Below are 19,766 nucleotides of genomic sequence, written 5' to 3'. Positions count from 1 at the left end.
TCTCCATTAATTACAGTCACCAAGTTGCTACTTATAAATAGGGAATAGATTTAAGTCTATTTCTTAGTGTAACAAATAGGCTTACATTAATACTGCAATGAAGTTACTGTGAAAACCCTCTAGTCGACATACTCTGGCAGCTGTTCAGATACACGAGGGAAGTTATCGGGAAATGCATCTAACCAGCACATCTATTGGACCGTGGGAGGAAACCAGAGCACCCAGAGGAAACTCATGCAGACACAGGGAGAACATGCAGACTCCACACAGATGGACAGTGACCCAAGCCGGGAATCAAACCGGGCTCCTTGAGTGTGAGGTAGCAGTGTTAACCACTATGCCGCCATTCCGCCTTGCTCCTGGAGATTCTCCACTACTCCTACTTATGCTTCCAGAGAACAGCAACCAAGAAGGGATAGGTGTACTATGATGATGGCAGACAGATGGAATGATTTTTGATGAAACAATGGTGTGCAATTTGGCAATTCCTCCTTTTCCCACCTTCAATGCACTTGGTTAGGTTTCATTGACCTGAACAGGTGCCGAGTGTGGCGACTAGGGGAATTTCACACTAACTTCATTGTGGCATTAATGTAAGCCTTACTTGTGACTACAAATAAATTTCAAAAACTTCTTAAAAATATGCTGTCCTGTCACACTGTCTGCATGGAGTTTGCGAGGATTTCCTCCAGGTGCTCCGGTTTCCTCCCCTAGTCCATGAATTTGCCTTTCCACATTTTCCCTTAGTTTCAGGGAAATTAGCAGGGTAAATACATAGGGTTATAACAATGGGACTTTTGGTGGTGCAGGCTCGATGGACTGAATGGCTGCCTTATGCAATCTCTACGTAGACTGGGCTCTGGCAGAATTGATTTCAACTTTGTACTTGGACATATTTTGGGATCCACTGCAGCGCCATGTGATTTTCCTCACCACCAGAAGACTCCCATTAAAGGGCACTTAGAGATGACTATAAATGCTGTTTGATCTGACATATTTGGTTTGATTTATTATTGTCACATGTATTAACATTTTAGTGAAAAATATTGTTTTTTTGCGCACAAAGCATACCATTCATGGAGAAGGAAACGAGAATTCAAAACGTAGATCAACATAATACGAAGTATTAGGTCCATTCAAAAGTCTGATGGCAGCAGGGAAGAAGTTGTTCTTCGGTTTCAATGTATCCTTAGAATTTTGTATCCTTTTCCCAAAGGAAGAAGGTGGAACAGAGTATGTCTGGGGTGCGTGGGGTTCTTGATTATGCTTGCTGCTTTTCCGAGACAGCAGGAAGAGTAGACAGAGTCAATGGATGGGAGGCTGGTTTGCATGACACATTGGGCTTCATTCATGACTCTTTGTAGTTTCTTGCAGTCTTAGACAGAGCAGGAACCATACAAAGTTGTGATACAACCAGAAAGAATGCTCTCTATGGTGCATCTCTAAAAGTAGGCATCTAGTGACACCTCTAAAAAGTTGGTGAGAGTCGTAGCAGACATACCAAATTTCCTTAGTCTCCTGAGAAAGTAGAGGCTTTGGTGGGTTTTCTTAATTATAGCGTCAGCATGGAGTGACCAGGAGAGGTTGTTGGTGATCTGGACACCTAAAAACTTGAAGCTGTTGATCCATTTGCAAGGCATGCAAGAAAGCACTGATAGACATAGCCTCAGACTGCCCTTGTGCCTCATGAGATCATATGTGACCTGACAAATTTGGGATCGAGATCTCGCCTTTTGGGAATCATGCACAAGAGTCTGTATGTTACTAAGTTATCGGGAAATGCAATTGTATCTATCTATAAGCTCTTCCACATGCCAAATGTTAGGGCTAGAGATTTGATTGGAAAGCTTAACTATAATAAAACCCTCTGGGCTAGTTTTCAAATGAGTAGAAAGATCAAGCAGTTTTGCAAGTCAGGAATTTCAAATAATACACAGCCATGTCTTCAAAAAGTTAGTGCATGCACTCATACAAAATTACACCCAAAGGGACAGAGCAGCTTCAAAAAATCTACCATTCATCATTAACTCGGCTCATTGGCAAACAGTGAACTTGCTGTATTAAGAATGGTGACTAAGCAGGCGTATAGCTAGATGCAGCTAAGATCTTAACTGTTTACAGCTAAATACATCATTTACCATAATCTTAATTAGCTTTTCACTTTGGGTGGTATGATATAGAGTATTTACTGTGACTAATAGCTGTCTTAAAATTATTTCCAGAAATGTTCTTTTCTGAAACTAAAAGTTGTTCTACCTCTGTGCATTTAGTATGTTGCACCTATTAGCTCCAGTCTTTTGAGACATTTAAGCCCCAAAAATGTCCTTTGTCCCTTCTTATCTACCAGACACAGAATATTGTATTAGCTCTGCATTTGCTCTGGATTCTACTAAACTGCTGTTAAATGACCTAATAAATTCCTGCCTGCTTCCCCTGTCATTGATTCCTTTACTGCATCCATTGGTGTGCAATAGACACTATTGGGCCTTGCTCTATAGTCCCTGCAGAACATTAAACAAAAAATTTGATTTGCAATGACCAACTTAAAGAAATTACAAGATTTAAAGTTTTCTTCTACTATAACAAATGAAAAGCAACATCTTTAACCTAACACACTAAACTGCAGGCAAGATATATCTCAACATAATTGATAATCTTTGCCACATATATATACTTTACAGCATGCTCTCCATGGAATTACAATCTTGATAGGGGGTAACAGACGGCCATCCAACTTCCAATAGATTCATATCTCCGTTTCACTGAGTCATAACATTGAGCAACCATCAAAAGATGCTTCCCTTGATTTTCAGAGAATTCCTGAACCAACTGCCAGCAGTAAGGCCCATGCTGGCAATCTCTCCTCCGAGCTTCACAAAGAAAATCTTCCAGCATCTTTACAGTGCTACGGCATGAATCTTTTTGACCACAGTCCATCTTTCTTCCCTTGGTAGCCTGCAGAGGACCTGCAGCTTTCTCTTGTTGATCACATCAGCTGCAGCCTTTACCTCGGAGTCCTCTCTGACAAAAAAAGTTAAGACACAAAAACAGTCTGTCCATAGTCAGCCCAACTGTATCTGCCTTTGTTTTCAGGTGTAAACATTTTGCACCTTACTTTCATTAAGACTCAGCCAAGTACCCAGTTTCCATGGTAGCCAAGTCACACAGGTTTGTTGTCAGGCAGAACTACTAGAACATCACATTATCTCCTTCAATATTCCATTTTCCCTTCTAAATAAAACAGTCCAAAACATCACCATCCTATAAAGTCTCACATTCATTAACATTGCTCAATGCTCCAGGAATATCATCCTGGAGTGCAAATGTAACTCTGGTTTCTTTTCCTCAGTATCAACAATTTGTATAAACCTCTCTTTTTTTGCCTCTTCCACTGTCAACTCCAAAAACTGCAAGCTGTTGGACTCTTTGTTACTAAGTTTGAGATAATCTGCTAGCAGCTGTATCAGCCAATATCAAATGCCCTAGCTTTAAACTTCCATCTTTCTTTTGTTTCTATCTTATCTCCCCTCATCCCTTCTCTGACATCAGAAGCATACCCCTTGCTGTCTTGACCTTATCCCCTCTGAACTGTTGACCACCCAACTCTACGTGGATCCCAGTGTTAGCTGATGTGATACAAATGGCTCCCAGTTCACAAGTTACCTTCCTGTTCAAATCCACCAGCATCATTCACCCACACACAAAAAAAAGCTTTGAGCCCTGTTGTTGCAAATTACTAGCTCCTTTCCAACATCGTCAAATGTGTTGATGTTTCCCAAAACCACGCCCATCTTTCCAGCAACTCCATATTTGATTCCTCCAATCAGGTTTCTGCTCTATCATGACACTGAAATGACATTTATAAAAGTCACAAATTACATCCCATTTTACTGAGCATGGGTAAACTATTCCTCCTCATCTTTCTCGACTCATCTGTAGTCCTTAACGTATATCTGGCCATATCAGCCTCTTCCAGTGCCTCTCTCCTTTTTCTAGCTAGTGTGACTGCCTTTACATCTCCCCATTTCTTTCCTTCCCTTTATTTTGGGTCCTTATCGTCTTGTAATCAAGTTAGCTCTCCTTTCATTCCGCTCCTCTCAATAGATGCCACGATCAACCCCATTCCGGCACCCACCAAAATCCTTTAGCCAACCCTTAACCCTTTACATCCTTCTGCCACCAAGCTTAACTCAGTCTTGGTTAAATCACAGGCCCCTCTCTCAGTCACGCTCTGCAATCTCTGCAGGGCCTATTGAGATACTCACTGCTGACCTCTGACATACTGTAAGCCTAATTGCCCCATCCTATCTTGTTCGCCTTCCCATTGAGCCATAAGCTGGAGCATAATTTTCCAACCTCCGCCCTCACATAGCTGACCATGCGGACTCTAGCAACTGATCATTATTCAGAGTCCCTCTCTGCATATCTTCCCAGAACATCAGGTCACCTGTGAACAAGGGCCTTGACATCCGTGACCTTGTTGTGGATGAAGCACAGATGTTATAGTCATAGTGGAAACTTTCCCCTTTTTGAGACCTTCCATCCCATCTATTTCTTCCATCAGCTGCCCCACCCAGCTGCTGGGATGGTGGTGTGCTCAACAAATCTCATCACAGTCTGTATCTCTATTCCTGAGTAACTTCATTCCTTTTTTAATACCTTGCCTAATCTTTATATCCTTAATTCTCTGCTGTCCACCCAAGCCTTACGCTAGGTTTCTATATGAAACTTCCTCACTTTCTTACCTCAGCTTCTATACTTAGCGACTTCTCAACAGATGATTTCAAATTAACTTCTACTCATAGAATCCCTCCAATGCAGGAGGCGACAATTTGGTCCATCAAGCCTGTAGCGACAACAATCCCACCCAGGCCGTAACCCCATAACTGCACAAATTCACCCTGCTAACTCCCTGACACTAAGGGGCAATCTACCATGGCCAACCAATCTAACTCACACATCTTTGGACTGTGGGGGGGAAACCAGAGCACCTGGAGGAAACTCACGCAAACACAGAGTGAATGTGCAAACTCCACACAGACAGTGGGCTCCTCTGGTCATCACTCCTCTGAGTTCACTGCCTGTCTTTCCTTAACCTTTCCTTCCATATAAATTCACACACCCATATTCATACCCATACCAGCTTAACCTATCACTTAGGCCTGTCTATTCCTGTTGTCTCACTCAATCAGACAAGTCACCTCTGGTAACTTCCTTGCATTCCCTTTGATTTGCAGCCCCTTTCTTTTATATATCTCGCTGAGCAAACTTTCTTGTCACTTACAACGGCACTTTCAAACTCTCAATTGCCACCCTTTGTCTTATGTTTGTCACAGTACATCTGCAGCCATTGATGGTCATAATCACACCCTCACCACTGATTTTCATGCCCTAGTCCCCAAAAGAAATCTTATTCTCTCACACCTGAATATTGTTCCTGATACTTCCAACATCTTAACACTCGTGTGCAAACTTGAACGCGTGTGTTTTATGATCCCGGTCAAGACCAGTAACAATTTTTAAAAACAAAATGTGAAAGAATGAAGCCACAAGCTTCCACAGTTTAAATAATTATTTTCTTAGCTATACAAGAGTCACATAAAGCAAACACTAAATACCATCTTCGGTAACCTCCTGTACTTTAACACCCAGAATTAACGCAAGTTAAACATGAACTAATAGGCGAATTGCAGTCAATTATAAATCATAAATTACACATTAAACAGCATATACAATTAAGAACAAAGAAAGAACAAAGAACAGTACAGCACAGGAAACAGGCCCTTCGGCCCTCCAAGCCTGTGCCGCTCATTGGTCCAACTCGACCTTCGTTTGTATCCTTCCGTTCCCAGTCTGCTCATGCGACTATCCAGGTAAGTCTTAAACGATGCCAGCATGTCTGCCTCCACCACCCTACTTGGCAGTGCATTCCAGGCCCCCACCACCCTCTGTGTAAAAAACGTCCCTCTGATATCTGAGTTACACCTCGCCCCTCTCACCTCGAGCCCGAGACCCCTCGTGATCGTCACCTCCGACCTGGGAAAAAGCTTTGCACTGCTCACCCTATCTATACCCTTCATAATTTTGTACACCTCTATTAGGTCTCCCCTCATTCTCCATCTTTCCAGGGAGAACAACCCCAGTTTACCCAAGACAGAAGTGATTCAACAATCCACTCAGCATACATGACATTAATCTCAATAACAAAATCCTTCAAAACTCTCTTCGTCATAAAGAATTTCAGCTCCTCTTTACTAGTATTTAGGTTGATCCCCAGCCAATAGTAGCACATATCCAACCCAAGCTTCATTAGCACAGTGTTCACTACAAACGGCACAAGTCTATAGGATCTCAAATCTGGGTGATTCACTGTTATCTTCAAGAAATAGAACCAGCTGCAGCAACTTTATATTTTCTGATCCTCAGTTTCCAGATCTATCCTGTCTTCTTCAGCCTGTGTGTACTGCATCACTGGGATCATCATCTGAGCTCTCACAGCTGCGTTCTTTCATATGGTTTCAACCAGTTTCAGTCTCCCTGAAATTTTAGTTCCTAATCTCAGTTTTGTTCCTAAACAAAACAATCTTTGAAACATGGGTCCCATCACTAACGGCACACAACTGGTTTTGCTGTCCATCACTTAATAGTGTTTGATGTGATTCATCCCAATAATAATTTGCCTTCCTTTGCCATATTGAAAACTGCAGAGCAATACTCCCTCCAAGTTGTGTGGTCATGCAGCAAGTTAACTGCTTTAAGTTACCATACACGCGTGGCTCTGCCAAAATTTTAAAGGGACCATACATTTAAATAAATCCGTCACATGCCATAATGAAAAAAATTAAAGAGCAAAAAAATTTCAAGGTTTGGAGGGGCGGGGTGACAAACACTATTACAGTCACAAAATATGTGACTAATGACAGTCACGCAGTTAACTTCTGCTTTAAATTCTTATTTTCCCTCCACAAATTAATTGTTCACAGAGGGTGTCTTGCCTAGCCCCACTTTCAAAATCAAAAGGATGCCCTCTAAATGCTTTTGTTCATATTACAAGAATGCAATAACATTTATATTGTATGCAACACTGTATTTGTCAATTTTTCAATGCTGATGTAGAATACCTCCCTAAGGATCAGTATGGAAGAATTTGTCTTTTTTTTAATGATTACCTGTAGTTATAAGATTCTCATCACATAAGTAAACTCTTGTTTGAGTGATTGAAAAACCCAGGTAAGCTCACAAAATATTGCCGATTAGTAACTGTATATATTCTAGGTTATTTTAAATTCAACACAGAATGTACATAAATACTTGTAGAAGGGCACTTTTCAATATCTTTATCAACAAGTTGGACACCGTAAAGAATACAATGTGACAAACTCCTCCAACTCAGCCCCAATAATTTGTCTTAGCTGCAATTGCAGAAGGGTTTAAACTACGCTAATATGATTTCTTTTAAAACCATTCTTAAATTAACAGTTCTTCTAAACTAAGTGCAATTGCCGTTCAAGTATGAATCTATGGTCAGCACTGTGTCAGGGAAGCTAACTGGTTGGAAATTCGACTTAAAAGGCTCAAGCATATAGATTTGAATCCCTACAGTGCAGAAGGCCATTCAGTCCATCGAGTCTGCACCGCCCACATCCCACCCAGGCCTATTTTCTGACCCCACATATTTACCTTGCCAGGAAATGGCAAATGGAATTTAATGTTGGCAAGTGCGAGGTGGTCCACTTTGGTAGGAATAATGGTAGGAAGGATTATTACTTACGTGGCGAAAAACTGCAGCAGGCGACGGTGCAGAGGGACGTTGGGGTCCTTGTGCATGAGTCGCAAAAACCCAGCCTGCAGGTGCAGCAGGTGGTCAGGAAGGCAAACGGGATGCTGGCCTTCATAGCGAGGGGGATTGAATATAAAAGTAGGGAGGTCTTGCTGCGGCTGTATAGGGCATTGGTGAGGCCGCAGCTGGAGTACTGTGTGCAGTTTTGGGCGCCGTACTTACGCAAGGATATTTTGGCCTTGGAGGGAGTGCAGAGGAGGTTTACTAGGCTGATGCCGGAGTTGAGGGGGTTGAGCTATGAGGAGAGGCTGAATAAACTAGGCTTGTACTCGTTAGAGTTTAGAAGAATGAGGGGAGATCTCATTGAGACGTATAAGATGATGAATGGGATGGATAGGATAGAGGTGGAGAGACTCTTCCCGCTCAGAAAGGATAGTAGGACTAGGGGGCACAGCCTCAAGATAAAGGGGGGGCGGTTTAGAACGGAGTTGAGGAGGAACTTCTTCACTCAAAGGGTGGTGAATCTCTGGAATTCTCTGCCCGTTGAAGTGGTGGAGGCTACCTCGCTAAATATTTTTAAGACGCGGGTTGATGGGTTTTTGATAAGAGAGGGGATTAAGGGTTATGGGGAGAGGGCAGGAATGTGGAACTGAGCCACGACAGATCAGCCATGATCTTATTGAATGGCGGGGCAGGCTCGAAGGGCTAGATGGCCTACTCCTGCTCCTATTTCTTATGTTCTTATGTTCTAATCCCCCCTGTCGCTAGGGTCAATTCAGAATGGCCAACCAATCTAACCCGCACATCTATGGACTGTAGGAGGAAACCGAAGCACCTGGAGGAAACACACGCAGACGCGGGGAGAATGTACAAACATTACACAGTGACCCAAAGCTGAATTGAACTCAGGTCCCTGGTGTTGTAAGGCAGCAGTACAAACCACTGTGTCACCTGCATAGTACTTGATCCACATAGAACCTATAAAGCAAACAGTAGCAACAATATTCATCCCAAATAGTAACAGATGGATTTAATTCAGGCACAATAATAAAATGGCAGTGTCAAAATGTTAAACACTGACTGCATGTTCCCATGAAGTTGCTTATCATACTTATAATATTTACTTAAGAGGAAGCGGATATTTTCATCTTAAACTATTAAAACTTGATTAAAATAGTTGCTATATTAATTGAGTGTAAAGCTCTATTCTCCATTACTAATTCCATGTGTCCAGGTGAGGAAATCAGGGGTGAGTAGCTCTTGTTCCCACTAGTTTTGGTTCATTTACAGGTACTTACTGATGCACTACTCAGTTTATTTATATTACTGCTCATTTTGCTCCACTTAAAATGCTGAGGGCCAGAGTTAGGTAAGTCATGTCTCATGCCATGCTCCCACCCCAGTCCATCTCATCATATATTAATAATTTAAAGGAATCTAGGAATAGAATTGAAAGAGACACTACTTAAATTTGGCAACACTTTAAAACAAAAGTTTAATTTCAACTTAATTTAGAGGCCCATACCACTTCCAGCACAGGGAACTGTCAATCCAATTTGGAAAATGATTTTGAACTTTCATGAAAATCTAATGAAGTATTTTCAAATTATTAATGATAACTTAGTCAATGGTACAGAGCCCTGGAAAATAAACCTGTTCATTTTCTAACAGCACAGCATTTCCAAACTCAAAGATGCAGGTTTCCCTAACAGCAGGGTCTAAAAGTGCACAGCAGGAGCTATAACAAAAACAGAGCAAAGTGTTCTCATAATTACATCATTCATATCAACATGCAACTCACAAAAAATCTTCATGAGATTCTTACCATGCTAGCTCATCAAAACTAATATGACCTGTATCAGGCAACCATTTCGATATGTCAAACTCTTCCTTAGTTCCATTATGTTGCAGTAATGCAATGTTGTTATCGGAGGAATCATACTTTCTTGACAACTTGATATTATTTTGCGGCAACACCTTGAAAATAGCTTCAGTTTGTTGTAGAACTTCAGGCATATGTTCATTTGCCACATGCTTATGAATGTCCTCCTGCTGTTCAAACTGCTGTCCACAGCATTCCCAATGTACATTCCACCCACCTAATTCTTGCGGTGAGGTATTGCTGACTTTAGATACTTGTCTTGATTTGATAAAAAGAGCAAATGCCTGTAAAATTAGGATACACATAAATGAAAGTCTATTATGGAAATAAAAACCACAGGATTACATTTGATGAATTAGCTTATGTTACTTACTAGAAAATGCACATGCAATTCTTCCTGGATCAGTAGAGACAGTGGATCGTTCAGTCCATAATGCTGGTCACAATAAAATCTGTACTCCTTTCCAATTCTAAATTAATCTTTGGAACATATAATAAAACGCCAATCAGAGCTTTTGAAATCATGTACTACCACTATTATGTTCAGGTTCAAGCATGCAGATTGGATTATTCCTTGATCTGTCAGATTTTTACTTTTTGCATAGCATCACGACTATTAGGCTTTAGGCAGAATGCTGCATCACAAAGTTCTCCAGAAATGGATTAGAGCAATTCCACCTATGCTAAAGAACAGACACAAACCCACATTTGACTGCAATGTTGCAAGAAAAATGGCTCTATGTGCACCTTAGATTATAAAACATCAGTATAAAGCTTTTAAAATAACATTTGTCACTGTAAATTGTATGTTTTTTTTATAACAGGTGGTAGTACAGGTTGTAGCCAACTTCACCAAGGATGCATCTCTCATTAACCTAATTTCCAATCATATCATTTTTAAAAACACAGACAAGTCATATGGGGCTGCACATAAGAGATTAGAAATAGGAGAGGGGAGGTCACCCTGTTGGGAGTCTTTTATAGACCTCCAAAAAGTTCTAGAGAGGTTGAGGAAAGGATTGCGGAGACGATCCTGATTAGGAGTGAAAGTAATAGGGTAATTGTTATGGGGGATTTTAACTTTACTAATATTGATTGGAATTGTTATAGCTCTAGCTCGTTAGAGGGGTCAGTTTTTGTACAAAGCGTGCAGGAAGGTTTTTTGACTCAGTATGTAGATAGGCCAACTAGAGGTGAGGCTATATTGGATTTGGTGCTGGGAAATGAGCCAGACCAGGTGCTAGACTTGGAAGTTGGTGTGCATTTTGGTGATAGTGACCACAATTCGGTTATGTTCACCTTAGTGATGGAAAGGGATAGGCATGAACCTCGGGCCAGTGGTTTTAGCTGGGGGAAGGGTAATTATGAGGCTATTAGGAGAGAATTAGGAAGCATAGGTTGGACTAGGAGATTACAGGGACTGGGAACGTCCGAAATGTGGAGTTTTTTCAAGGAGCAGCTACTGTGAGTCCGTGATAGGTATGTCCCTGTCAGGGAAGGAGGAATTGGTAGGGCTAGGGAACCGTGGTGCACCAAAAAAGTTGATTCGTTGGTTAAAAAGAAAAAGGAGGCTTATGTTCGGATGAGACGTGAGGGCTCGGGTAGTGCACTAGAAAGCTTTAGATTGGCTAGGAGGGAGTTGAAGAGTGAGCTAAGAAGGGCTAAAAGAGGACATGAGAAGACTTTGGCTGATAGGGTTAAGGAGAATCCTAAGGCGTTCTATAGGTATGTCAAGAACAGAAGGTTGGTTAGAGCAAGATTAGGGCCAGTTATAGACAGCAGAGGGAAGTTATGTGTGGAACCGGAGGAGATTGGAGAGGCATTGAACCAATATTTCTCTTCGGTGTTCACGCAGGGGGACATGGATATAGCTGAGGAGGACACTGGGCTGCAGAAGAGTAGAATTGACAGTATTACAGTTGATAAGGAGGATGTGCTGGATATTCTGGAGGGTTTGAAAATAGATAAGTCCCCTGGTCCGGATGGGATTTACCCCAGGATTCTCTGGGAGGCAAGAGAAGTGATTGCAGAGCCTCTGGCTCTGATCTTCAGGTCGTCGTTGGCCTCTGGTATAGTACCGGAAGATTGGAGGTTAGCGAATGTTGTCTCATTGTTTAAGAAGGGGAACAGAGACTTCCCCGGGAATTATAGACCGGTGAGTCTCACTTCTGTTGTGGGTAAGGTTTTAGAAAAAATTATTAGGGATAGGATTTATAGTTATTTGGAGAGTAATAAATTGATTGGAGATAGCCAGCACGGTTTTGTGGCGGGTAGGTCGTGCCTTACTAACCTTATTGAGTTTTTTGAGAAAGTGACCAAAGAGGTGGATGGGGGTAAGGCAGTGGACGTGGTGTATATGGATTTTAGTAAGGCGTTTGATAAGGTTCACCATGGTAGGCTTCTGCAGAAAATGCAGATGTATGGGATTGGGGGTGATCTAGGGAATTGGATCAGGAATTGGCTAGCGGATAGGAGACAGAGGGTGGTGGTTGATGGTAAATATTCATCATGGAGTTCGGTTACGAGTGGTGTGCCTCAGGGATCTGTTTTGGGGCCACTGCTGTTTGTAATTTTTATTAATGATCTGGATGAGGGTATAGTTGGGTGGATTAGTAAATTTGCTGATGACACCAAAGTCGGAGGTGTGGTAGATAGTGAGGAAGGGTGTCATAGTTTGCAGGAAGACTTAGACAGGTTGCAGAGCTGGGCCGGGAGGTGGCGGATGGAGTTTAATGCGGAGAAGTGTGAGGTAATTCACTTTGGTAGGAATAACAGATGTGTTGAGTATAGGGCTAACGGGAGGACTTTGAATAGTGTGGATGAGCAGAGGGATCTGGGTGTATGTGTACATAGATCCCTGAAAGTTGGGAATCAAGTAGATAAGGTTGTTAAGAAGGCATACGGTGTCTTGGCGTTTATTGGTAGGGGGATTGAATTTAGGAGTCGCAGCGTTATGTTGCAACTGTACACAACTCTGGTGCGGCCGCACTTGGAGTACTGTGTGCAGTTCTGGTCCCCACATTACAGTAAGGATGTGGAGGCTTTGGAGAGGGTGCAGAGGAGGTTTACCAGGATGTTGCCTGGTATGGAGGGGAGGTCCTATGAGGAGAGGCTGAGGGATTTGGGGTTGTTTTCGCTGGAAAGAAGGCGGCTAAGAGGGGATCTTATTGAAACATATAAGATGATTAGAGGTTTAGATAGGGTGGATAGTGATAGCCTTTTTCCTCTGATGGAGAAATCTAGCACGAGGGGGCATGGCTTTAAATTAAGGGGGGGTAGTTATAGGATGGGTGTCAGGGGTAGGTTCTTTACCCAGAGGGTGGTGAGGGATTGGAATGCCCTGCCTGCCGCAGTTGTAAATGCGCCTAGTTTGGGGGCGTTTAAGAGATCCGTGGATAGGTTTATGGACGAAAAGGGATTGGTTTAGGTTAGTGGGTCATTGTTTTTTAACTGGTCGGCGCAACATCGTGGGCCGAAGGGCCTGTTCTGCGCTGTAATGTTCTATGTTCTATATTCCAGGTATGTGACTAATGCGCACACTAAAGATAACAGTTTATGGTTAACTACACATTGGGAAAAAGATTGAGAGATGAGAAAGACCAAGATCCAGCTAGGTCAACCTTCTTCCATCCTGGTCGCCATTTGAAACAAGTTAACAGAGTCAGTCGAGCACATGCCTCTGCCATGCTATGTTAACTCAACACTATTACAATTATGTAACTCTTCCTTAAGGCTTTTCACTGGTACAGAGCAAAGAAATATTAAAACAAAACAATTAGAATACCCTAAAAAAAATGTCAATTTGCCCCATGGCCAAACATTGATGGATTGTTTAAAAAATTCCAAAATTTGAATCTTAGTCAAAAACAAGTTCTTTCTCAGGCCATGTCCTATCTGTTTACTAAATTTCTTTGCAACCCATCCATTAATTTGAGATACATTGTTTATAGCTAAAATTGGATGAAACATTACCACTGCCCATCTTCAGTTGTGAAGATAATGACATTGCAGCTGTTACTCTATAACAATCAATCTTTTATTAGTCTACAGCAGATTGAGACATGAAAGGAGGAAATTCTTAATTTTGGAGAGCTTTGAAAATTATCAATCCAAAAATCATCTGTTTCTCTCAACTATGCTACACTTGTCACATACCATATCTCAAATTATTCACGTAGCTTAAAAATATATACGTATGTATATACACAAAGGAACATGTAGTCCATGACAACAAATTGTCTGGGGAGCAGCAATGTGTCATTTCTTTACCAACAGCATTTGTTGCAGACATTTTGATTGGCACAGAATGAAATGGCACGAGCTACAGACCAGGAATATTAGTGGAAAGCTGCAGCCCTGATAGAGCAAGCTGCACAGTCCAGTATGGGGCGGCACAGCGGTTAGCACTGCTGACTCACTCAATTCCCAGCTTTCACTGTTTGTGTGAAGTCTGCACATTCTCTCCGAATTTGCGTGGGTATAGTAGGTGCTCCGGTTTCCTCCGCAAGTCACTGGCCATACTAAATTCTCCCTCAGTGTACCTGAATAGGTACCAGAGTGTAGCAATTAGGGGATTTTCACAGTAACTTCATTGCTGTGTTAATCTAAGCCAGCTTGTGACACTAATAAATAAAATCTAAACATAAACTAAACAGTATTCACGGGTTTTGTCTTTAGTGAAAATACAGATTCCACAGCCCATTTAACCTTTAACATCCTTGCCCCCAACCCCTCTAATTTCTCCATTGTAACATCTCACCCATGACTCAGCCACCAGATTTAGTTTTCTTTTGTTCGCGCAATGTAGCTCAAATTTATTTTCTACTTCTGGCTACTAATTGTTGGAGCGAACTGCAGCAATCAACCCTGTTAGCAGATAGAGGTTAGCTGCACAGTATCAGCAACTCCCCTGATGAATAAGGGGTCATGGACGACGGTGGCATAATGTTTAGGATGGAGTGAAGTAGCGGGTAGTACCTCTACATCATTCAAAACCCCTATAAGACTACTTTGCAGCACCCTGGGAAATAACAAGTAAAGGCAGCCATTCAATAATTGTTACCACAACAAAGTTGTTCATCAGGAAATTAGCTGATCACTTTGAAGACAGATGAAAACACAGCAGGGCCTTGTCCTCACTTATACAGGTTTGCCTGATCCTTATAAACAAGCAATGTCCCCCACAATTGTGTGAGCCTGTTGTGCAACAGGGCCTCCAACTCTAAAAGACGTCATGCACAGACTCTTTCCGTAGATGGCAAAATTTCCTTACACCCTTTGGCGATCAGCTAGTGGCAATAGGGGCAAGATCATGACATCTAGGAGTTTCTGGACACAACGTGACATGAAGGTTACTAATTAACCATCCCACCCTTAATCATGTTGCTTAAGGGTGATTCAGTGTTACATCTTTAGGAATAGCTCTGCTCACTCCATTAGGGGAAGAGACAGAAAATGTACCCTAAAAATAGCCTGCTTCACTCTAAACCTGGCTGGAAAACCACACCCAGCAAGATCACTCTTCAGCAGTCAAACCCCTCAAAAACAAACAATCAAGATAGAGCCCTGATGTCCAGACATTAACTAATAGCCCTTAGCAAGTCTCAGAGTAGACAAGGGACAAATCAAAGAATGTGGAGGTGGCTATAATTTATTCCACAAATGGAATTGCGAGAAGAAAGCAGAGTTCATGGAGTCGGCCTTGCTCCAGAAAACTGCCTCATGAGGAGATGCCATGAACTCTCTGTTGGGATCAGTAAGGACTTGAGACTCTACCTTAATCTCAAAGGCAATCAGCTACCCTCATTATTGTTATTGCACCTATTTTGGATTCCAAGGTTGGTGAAATTAACTTTTTATTCCAACCTAATCACATTTCTGGCAGTTCTACAATCACAGTCAAAGATCATATTTTGCAATGATTTTAATGCCAAGACGGAGGACAACCATGCATTTTGGCCAAACACAATGGGAAAGCATGGGGTTGGAAAAGACTAATTTGAATTATACCTCTTTACCCTGTGCGCTGAACACAATCTGGTGGTCAACCTTTTACATCCAAAAAAAATTCAAGGCATCCTGGCCCACGAACTGATAGCCACAAGAGATTTCCAGTTTGTGCAGTGCTACAGAAATATACAAACTTATCAATTGTAAACGTACAGAACTCTAAAGCTGGAAACAAGGTCCAAAGTCATAGAAAATAATCTATGGTTGCCTGGTCAGTGAGCTGAATTTGAAGAACAAATATTGGAAAGAGAAATTTGAGGAAATTCAACTCCTTGCTGACATACATGATTTGCACACCCTTTTCAGGGCAACCAAAGTAATCTATAGACCCATAACAAACAGACCAATGCCCATAAAGCCCAAAGATGGCAAGACTTTTCTCAAAGGCAAGGATGGTATCAATATCAGCAGGGAAGAGCACTCAATCAGAACTCCACAGTGAACATGCACCTGCTGGAAAAACTCCCATAGTTGCTAATCAGAAGTGAGCTAGACAATGATAAAAAGGCTCTAAGTGATAAGTCCTGGCAACCAGGTGAAAAATAAAACTTCTGGTTTCAACTGCTGGCAAAGTCCTAGCTACGTTACTACTTAATTGTCTCTCACCAATTGCAGAGGTAGTGTTTCCAGAGTTCTAGTGTGGCTTCTGACCTACTAGAGTCACAATGGGCATGATCTGCACAGCAAATCATTTTCTGGAAAAATTCTGCAAGCAGAATATACTTTTGTACATGGCTTCTTCAATGTCACAAAAGACTTCAACTCAGTGAATTGAGTCGCCCATTGAAAACTCCTACAGAAATATGGACGCCCAACTAAGTTCAAAAACACAATCTGTTCCCTAAGCGACAATACGCAAATAACAGTACTCCGCAATGGTTCCATAGAGGGCCCCCCTCCTCCCAAAACAGGTATTAAACAGGCATGTATTACTGCACCAACACTATTCTCAATCTCTTTTGCAGCAATGCTGCAACTTATTACTAATGTAAGCCTTACTTGTGACTAATAAATAAACTTTACTTTAACAAGCTTCCCCTAGATCTGATAATCTATCACACCGATGATAAACTGCTCAACCTCAATCTGTTGAAGGTCACAACCATTTCTGTAATAGAACTGTGGCATGTTGATGATGATGTGGAGATGCTGGCGTTGGACTGGGGTAAACACAGTAAGAAGTCTGACAACACCAGGTTAAAGTCCAACAGGTTTATTTGCTAGCTTTCAGGACTCTGCCCCTTCATCAGGTGAGTGGGGAGTTCTGATCACAAACAGGATATATAAAGACACACGCTCAGTTTACAGAATACTGATTAGAATGCGAGTCTTTACAGCTAATCAAGTCTTAAAGGTGCAGAGTATGTGAGTGGAGATAGCATTAAACTTAGATTAAAGAGATGTGTATTGTCTCCAGACAGGACAGTAAGTGAGATGTTGCAAGCCCAGGCAAGTCATGGGGGTTACAAATAGTGTGACATGAACCCAAGATCTCAGTTGAGGTCGTCCTCATATGTGCGGAACTTGACTATCAGTCTCTGCTCAGCGACTCTGCACTGTTGTGTGTCGTGAAGGTGGGCTTGGAGAATGCTTACCCGAAGTTTGCAGATGACACCAAGATTAGTGGCATATTGACAGTGAAGAAAGTTATCTCCAATTGCAACGGGATCTTGACCAATTGGGCCAGTGGGCTGACAAATGGCAGATGGAATTTAATTTAGACAAATGCGAGATGATGCATTTTGGTAGATCAAACCAAGGCAGGACTTTCTCAGTTAATGGTAGGGCACTGGGGAGAGTTACAGAACAAAGAGATCAATGGGTACACGTTCATTGCTCCTCGAAAGTGGAATCACAGGTGGATACAGTGGTGAAGAAGGCATTCGGCATGCCTGGTTTCATGGATCAGAACATTGAACACAGGAGTTGGGACGCCTTGTTAAAGTTGTACAAGACATTGGGAAGGCCATGCTTGGAATACTGTGTGCAATTCTGGTCCCCTATTGTATAAAGGATATTATTAAACTAGAAAGAGTGAAGAAGAGATTTACTAGGATGCTACCGGAACTTGATGGTTTAAGTTATAAGGAGAGGCTCAAGACTGGAGCTTTTTCCTCTGGAGCATAGGAGACTGAGGAGTGATCTTATAGGGGTCTATAAAATAATGAGGGGCATTGACAAGGTAGATAGTCTACCTTTTTCCAATGATAGGGGAGTCTAAAACTAGAGGCCATAGGTTTAAGGTGAGAGGGGAGAGATACAGAAGTATCCAGATGGGCACTTTTTTCACACAGAGGGTGGTGAGTGTCTGAAACAAGCTGCCAGAGGCAGTAGTAGAGACTGGTACAATTTTATCTTTTAAAAAGCATTTAGATAGTTACAGGGGTACAATGGGTATAGAGGGATTTGGGCCAAATGCAGGCAATTGGGATTAGTTTAGGGGTTTTAAAAAAAAAGGTGGGTTGGACAAGTTGGGCCAAAGGGCCTGTTTCCATGCTGTAAGCCTCTATAACCCAAAGGGTATTATTTGAGCCACCAGAGTGTCAGTCTGGGCAGAGGTGGCAGATTCACAGATACCTATGAAACAGTCCACATTGTAAGAATTACAGCCAAGGACTTTAGTACCTGCTCCTAAACCTGGCGAAACACGCTAATTCCCGGGCCAGGCAGCGGGCGATCGAGGGGGCCGTCCATCCTGACTGTCTGCCTCTCTACCATGGCTGCGTTCACAGCCAGGTGTCCCTAGAAGTTGACGCCTTCCGTGCCCGTTGGGCACCCCAGGGGCTGGGGTGCATTATTGACCCTAATAATCACATTTTAATTTGATGTTTTTAAGTTTCCTTTGTACCTTGTTTTTGTTTGGGCTGTTCCCCCGCCTTTTGGGGAGCTCTCCCTTTTATTTTGTCCTAATTTAGTTTAACTTTGTTTATTTGGTTTGACCTTAAAAGAGGCCAAGGACTTTAGTTTAATCCCATCATTAACTATGCCCTATACAGCACCAAACCAGAAGCAGATTTAGCAACCACAAGCGCTGGAAACCTAAAAAAAGCAGAAAAATGTTAGATATGTTCAGCAACCTTTTGGGAACAGACGCTTCGTCGGAACAATATTAAATAATACGCAGGTCCGAGGAGGAGAAACACGTGCCAAGCCGAGGGACCTTTGATCTTCTGAAATGTCAAACAGGAGATAATAAGATAGTCTCCGAAGCGCACCAGCCTTGGGAATAGATAGATGTCCCTGTCGCCTCTCACCCTTTTCCTGGCCGGCCCCCTGCGCTTGCGGCTCGGCCTGGGATTAGGTCGCACCGGACGGCCGTTGAGCTCGCGCCATTTCTCAGAGTCCGGCTCGGGCATGCCTGGATGGAGCGCCGTCTCCATAGCAGCGGGCTCGAAGCCGGGCAGCGCCGGCCGCAGTCAGGGTACAGCCAACCGCTCGCCACCGGAAGCACTTAGCGAACACGCGACTATTGCCCCGGAAGTGCTTGTGCGGAGTGTCCGCCATTATCCAGGGGGAGGGCGGGAGGGGGAAGTTCTTGTGTGCGTCTCTCGAGCGGGGCAAGATCTGCGGGCGGGGAATTAGCCGGCGACATAATCCGGCCAGCGCTTCGCTTCTGATTCCCACAGCAGCCAGAAATGTCGAGGAGACGGCACAGCGACGATAATGACGGTAGGCGAAACGGCGGCAATGCACGATGCGTGCGCTCCACCAGCAGCCACATTACTCTAGACTGGGAGCCACACTGTTACCTGAATACAATTCCGTGACAGCCGCCGTTAACTCTAAGAGGCTGCGGCGGCACTGGTATATTCGTTACCTCCCACACATTGGCGGGAGCCACTGGCGTAAATGTCTCACTCCCGCTCTGCAAAATCAAATATCACTTAATTCGGCTCTCCTGCTTTTCCCATAACTATTAACACGCTGTATGAATTCTAAACTTCCCTTCTTCATTCTCACGACCCGGTATCAATGCCAAACTGATCTCTCGGGCCTGTTCTTTCATTATATCCCAGGATCAATACTAGCGCAGTGGTTAATCAGGCTGCATCTCAGCGCCAGGGACCCTGGTTAAATTGGCCTTGGGTAACTGTA

At 42.8% G+C, this 19,766-nt stretch overlaps 2 protein-coding genes across 5 annotated transcripts in view; one reads left to right on the top strand and one right to left on the bottom strand.

Moving 5' to 3' along the window:
• The window catches only part of tstd2 (thiosulfate sulfurtransferase like domain containing 2), a 39,027-nt gene extending 19,926 nt beyond the window's left edge, over positions 1-19,101 (bottom strand). Inside the window, exons 1-2 of one of the 2 annotated variants that reach the window (XM_080188652.1) lie at positions 18,749-19,101; positions 9,606-9,946 (exon numbers count right to left, since the gene is read on the bottom strand). In XM_080188652.1, coding sequence (XP_080044778.1) covers positions 9,606-9,946; positions 18,749-19,051 — 644 coding nt within the window. In that variant the 5' untranslated portion in view covers positions 19,052-19,101. The remainder of the gene's footprint in view (positions 1-9,605; positions 9,947-18,748) is intronic. The other variant, XM_080188653.1, reaches the window with a different exon arrangement.
• Positions 19,102-19,187: 86 nt separating this feature from the next.
• The window catches only part of ncbp1 (nuclear cap binding protein subunit 1), a 79,686-nt gene continuing 79,107 nt past the window's right edge, over positions 19,188-19,766 (top strand). For all 3 annotated transcript variants that reach the window (XM_080188664.1, XM_080188666.1, XM_080188665.1), the window contains exon 1: positions 19,188-19,340. In XM_080188664.1, coding sequence (XP_080044790.1) covers positions 19,307-19,340 — 34 coding nt within the window. In that variant the 5' untranslated portion in view covers positions 19,188-19,306. The remainder of the gene's footprint in view (positions 19,341-19,766) is intronic.

The sequence above is a fragment of the Carcharhinus amblyrhynchos genome, chromosome 5 (genome assembly GCF_965287045.1).
Source record: "Carcharhinus amblyrhynchos chromosome 5, sCarAmb.v2.hapA, whole genome shotgun sequence".
NCBI classification, from domain to species: domain Eukaryota; kingdom Metazoa; phylum Chordata; class Chondrichthyes; order Carcharhiniformes; family Carcharhinidae; genus Carcharhinus; species Carcharhinus amblyrhynchos.
Note: the sequence above shows the minus strand (reverse complement) of the source record. Positions and strands in the feature narration are given on the sequence as shown.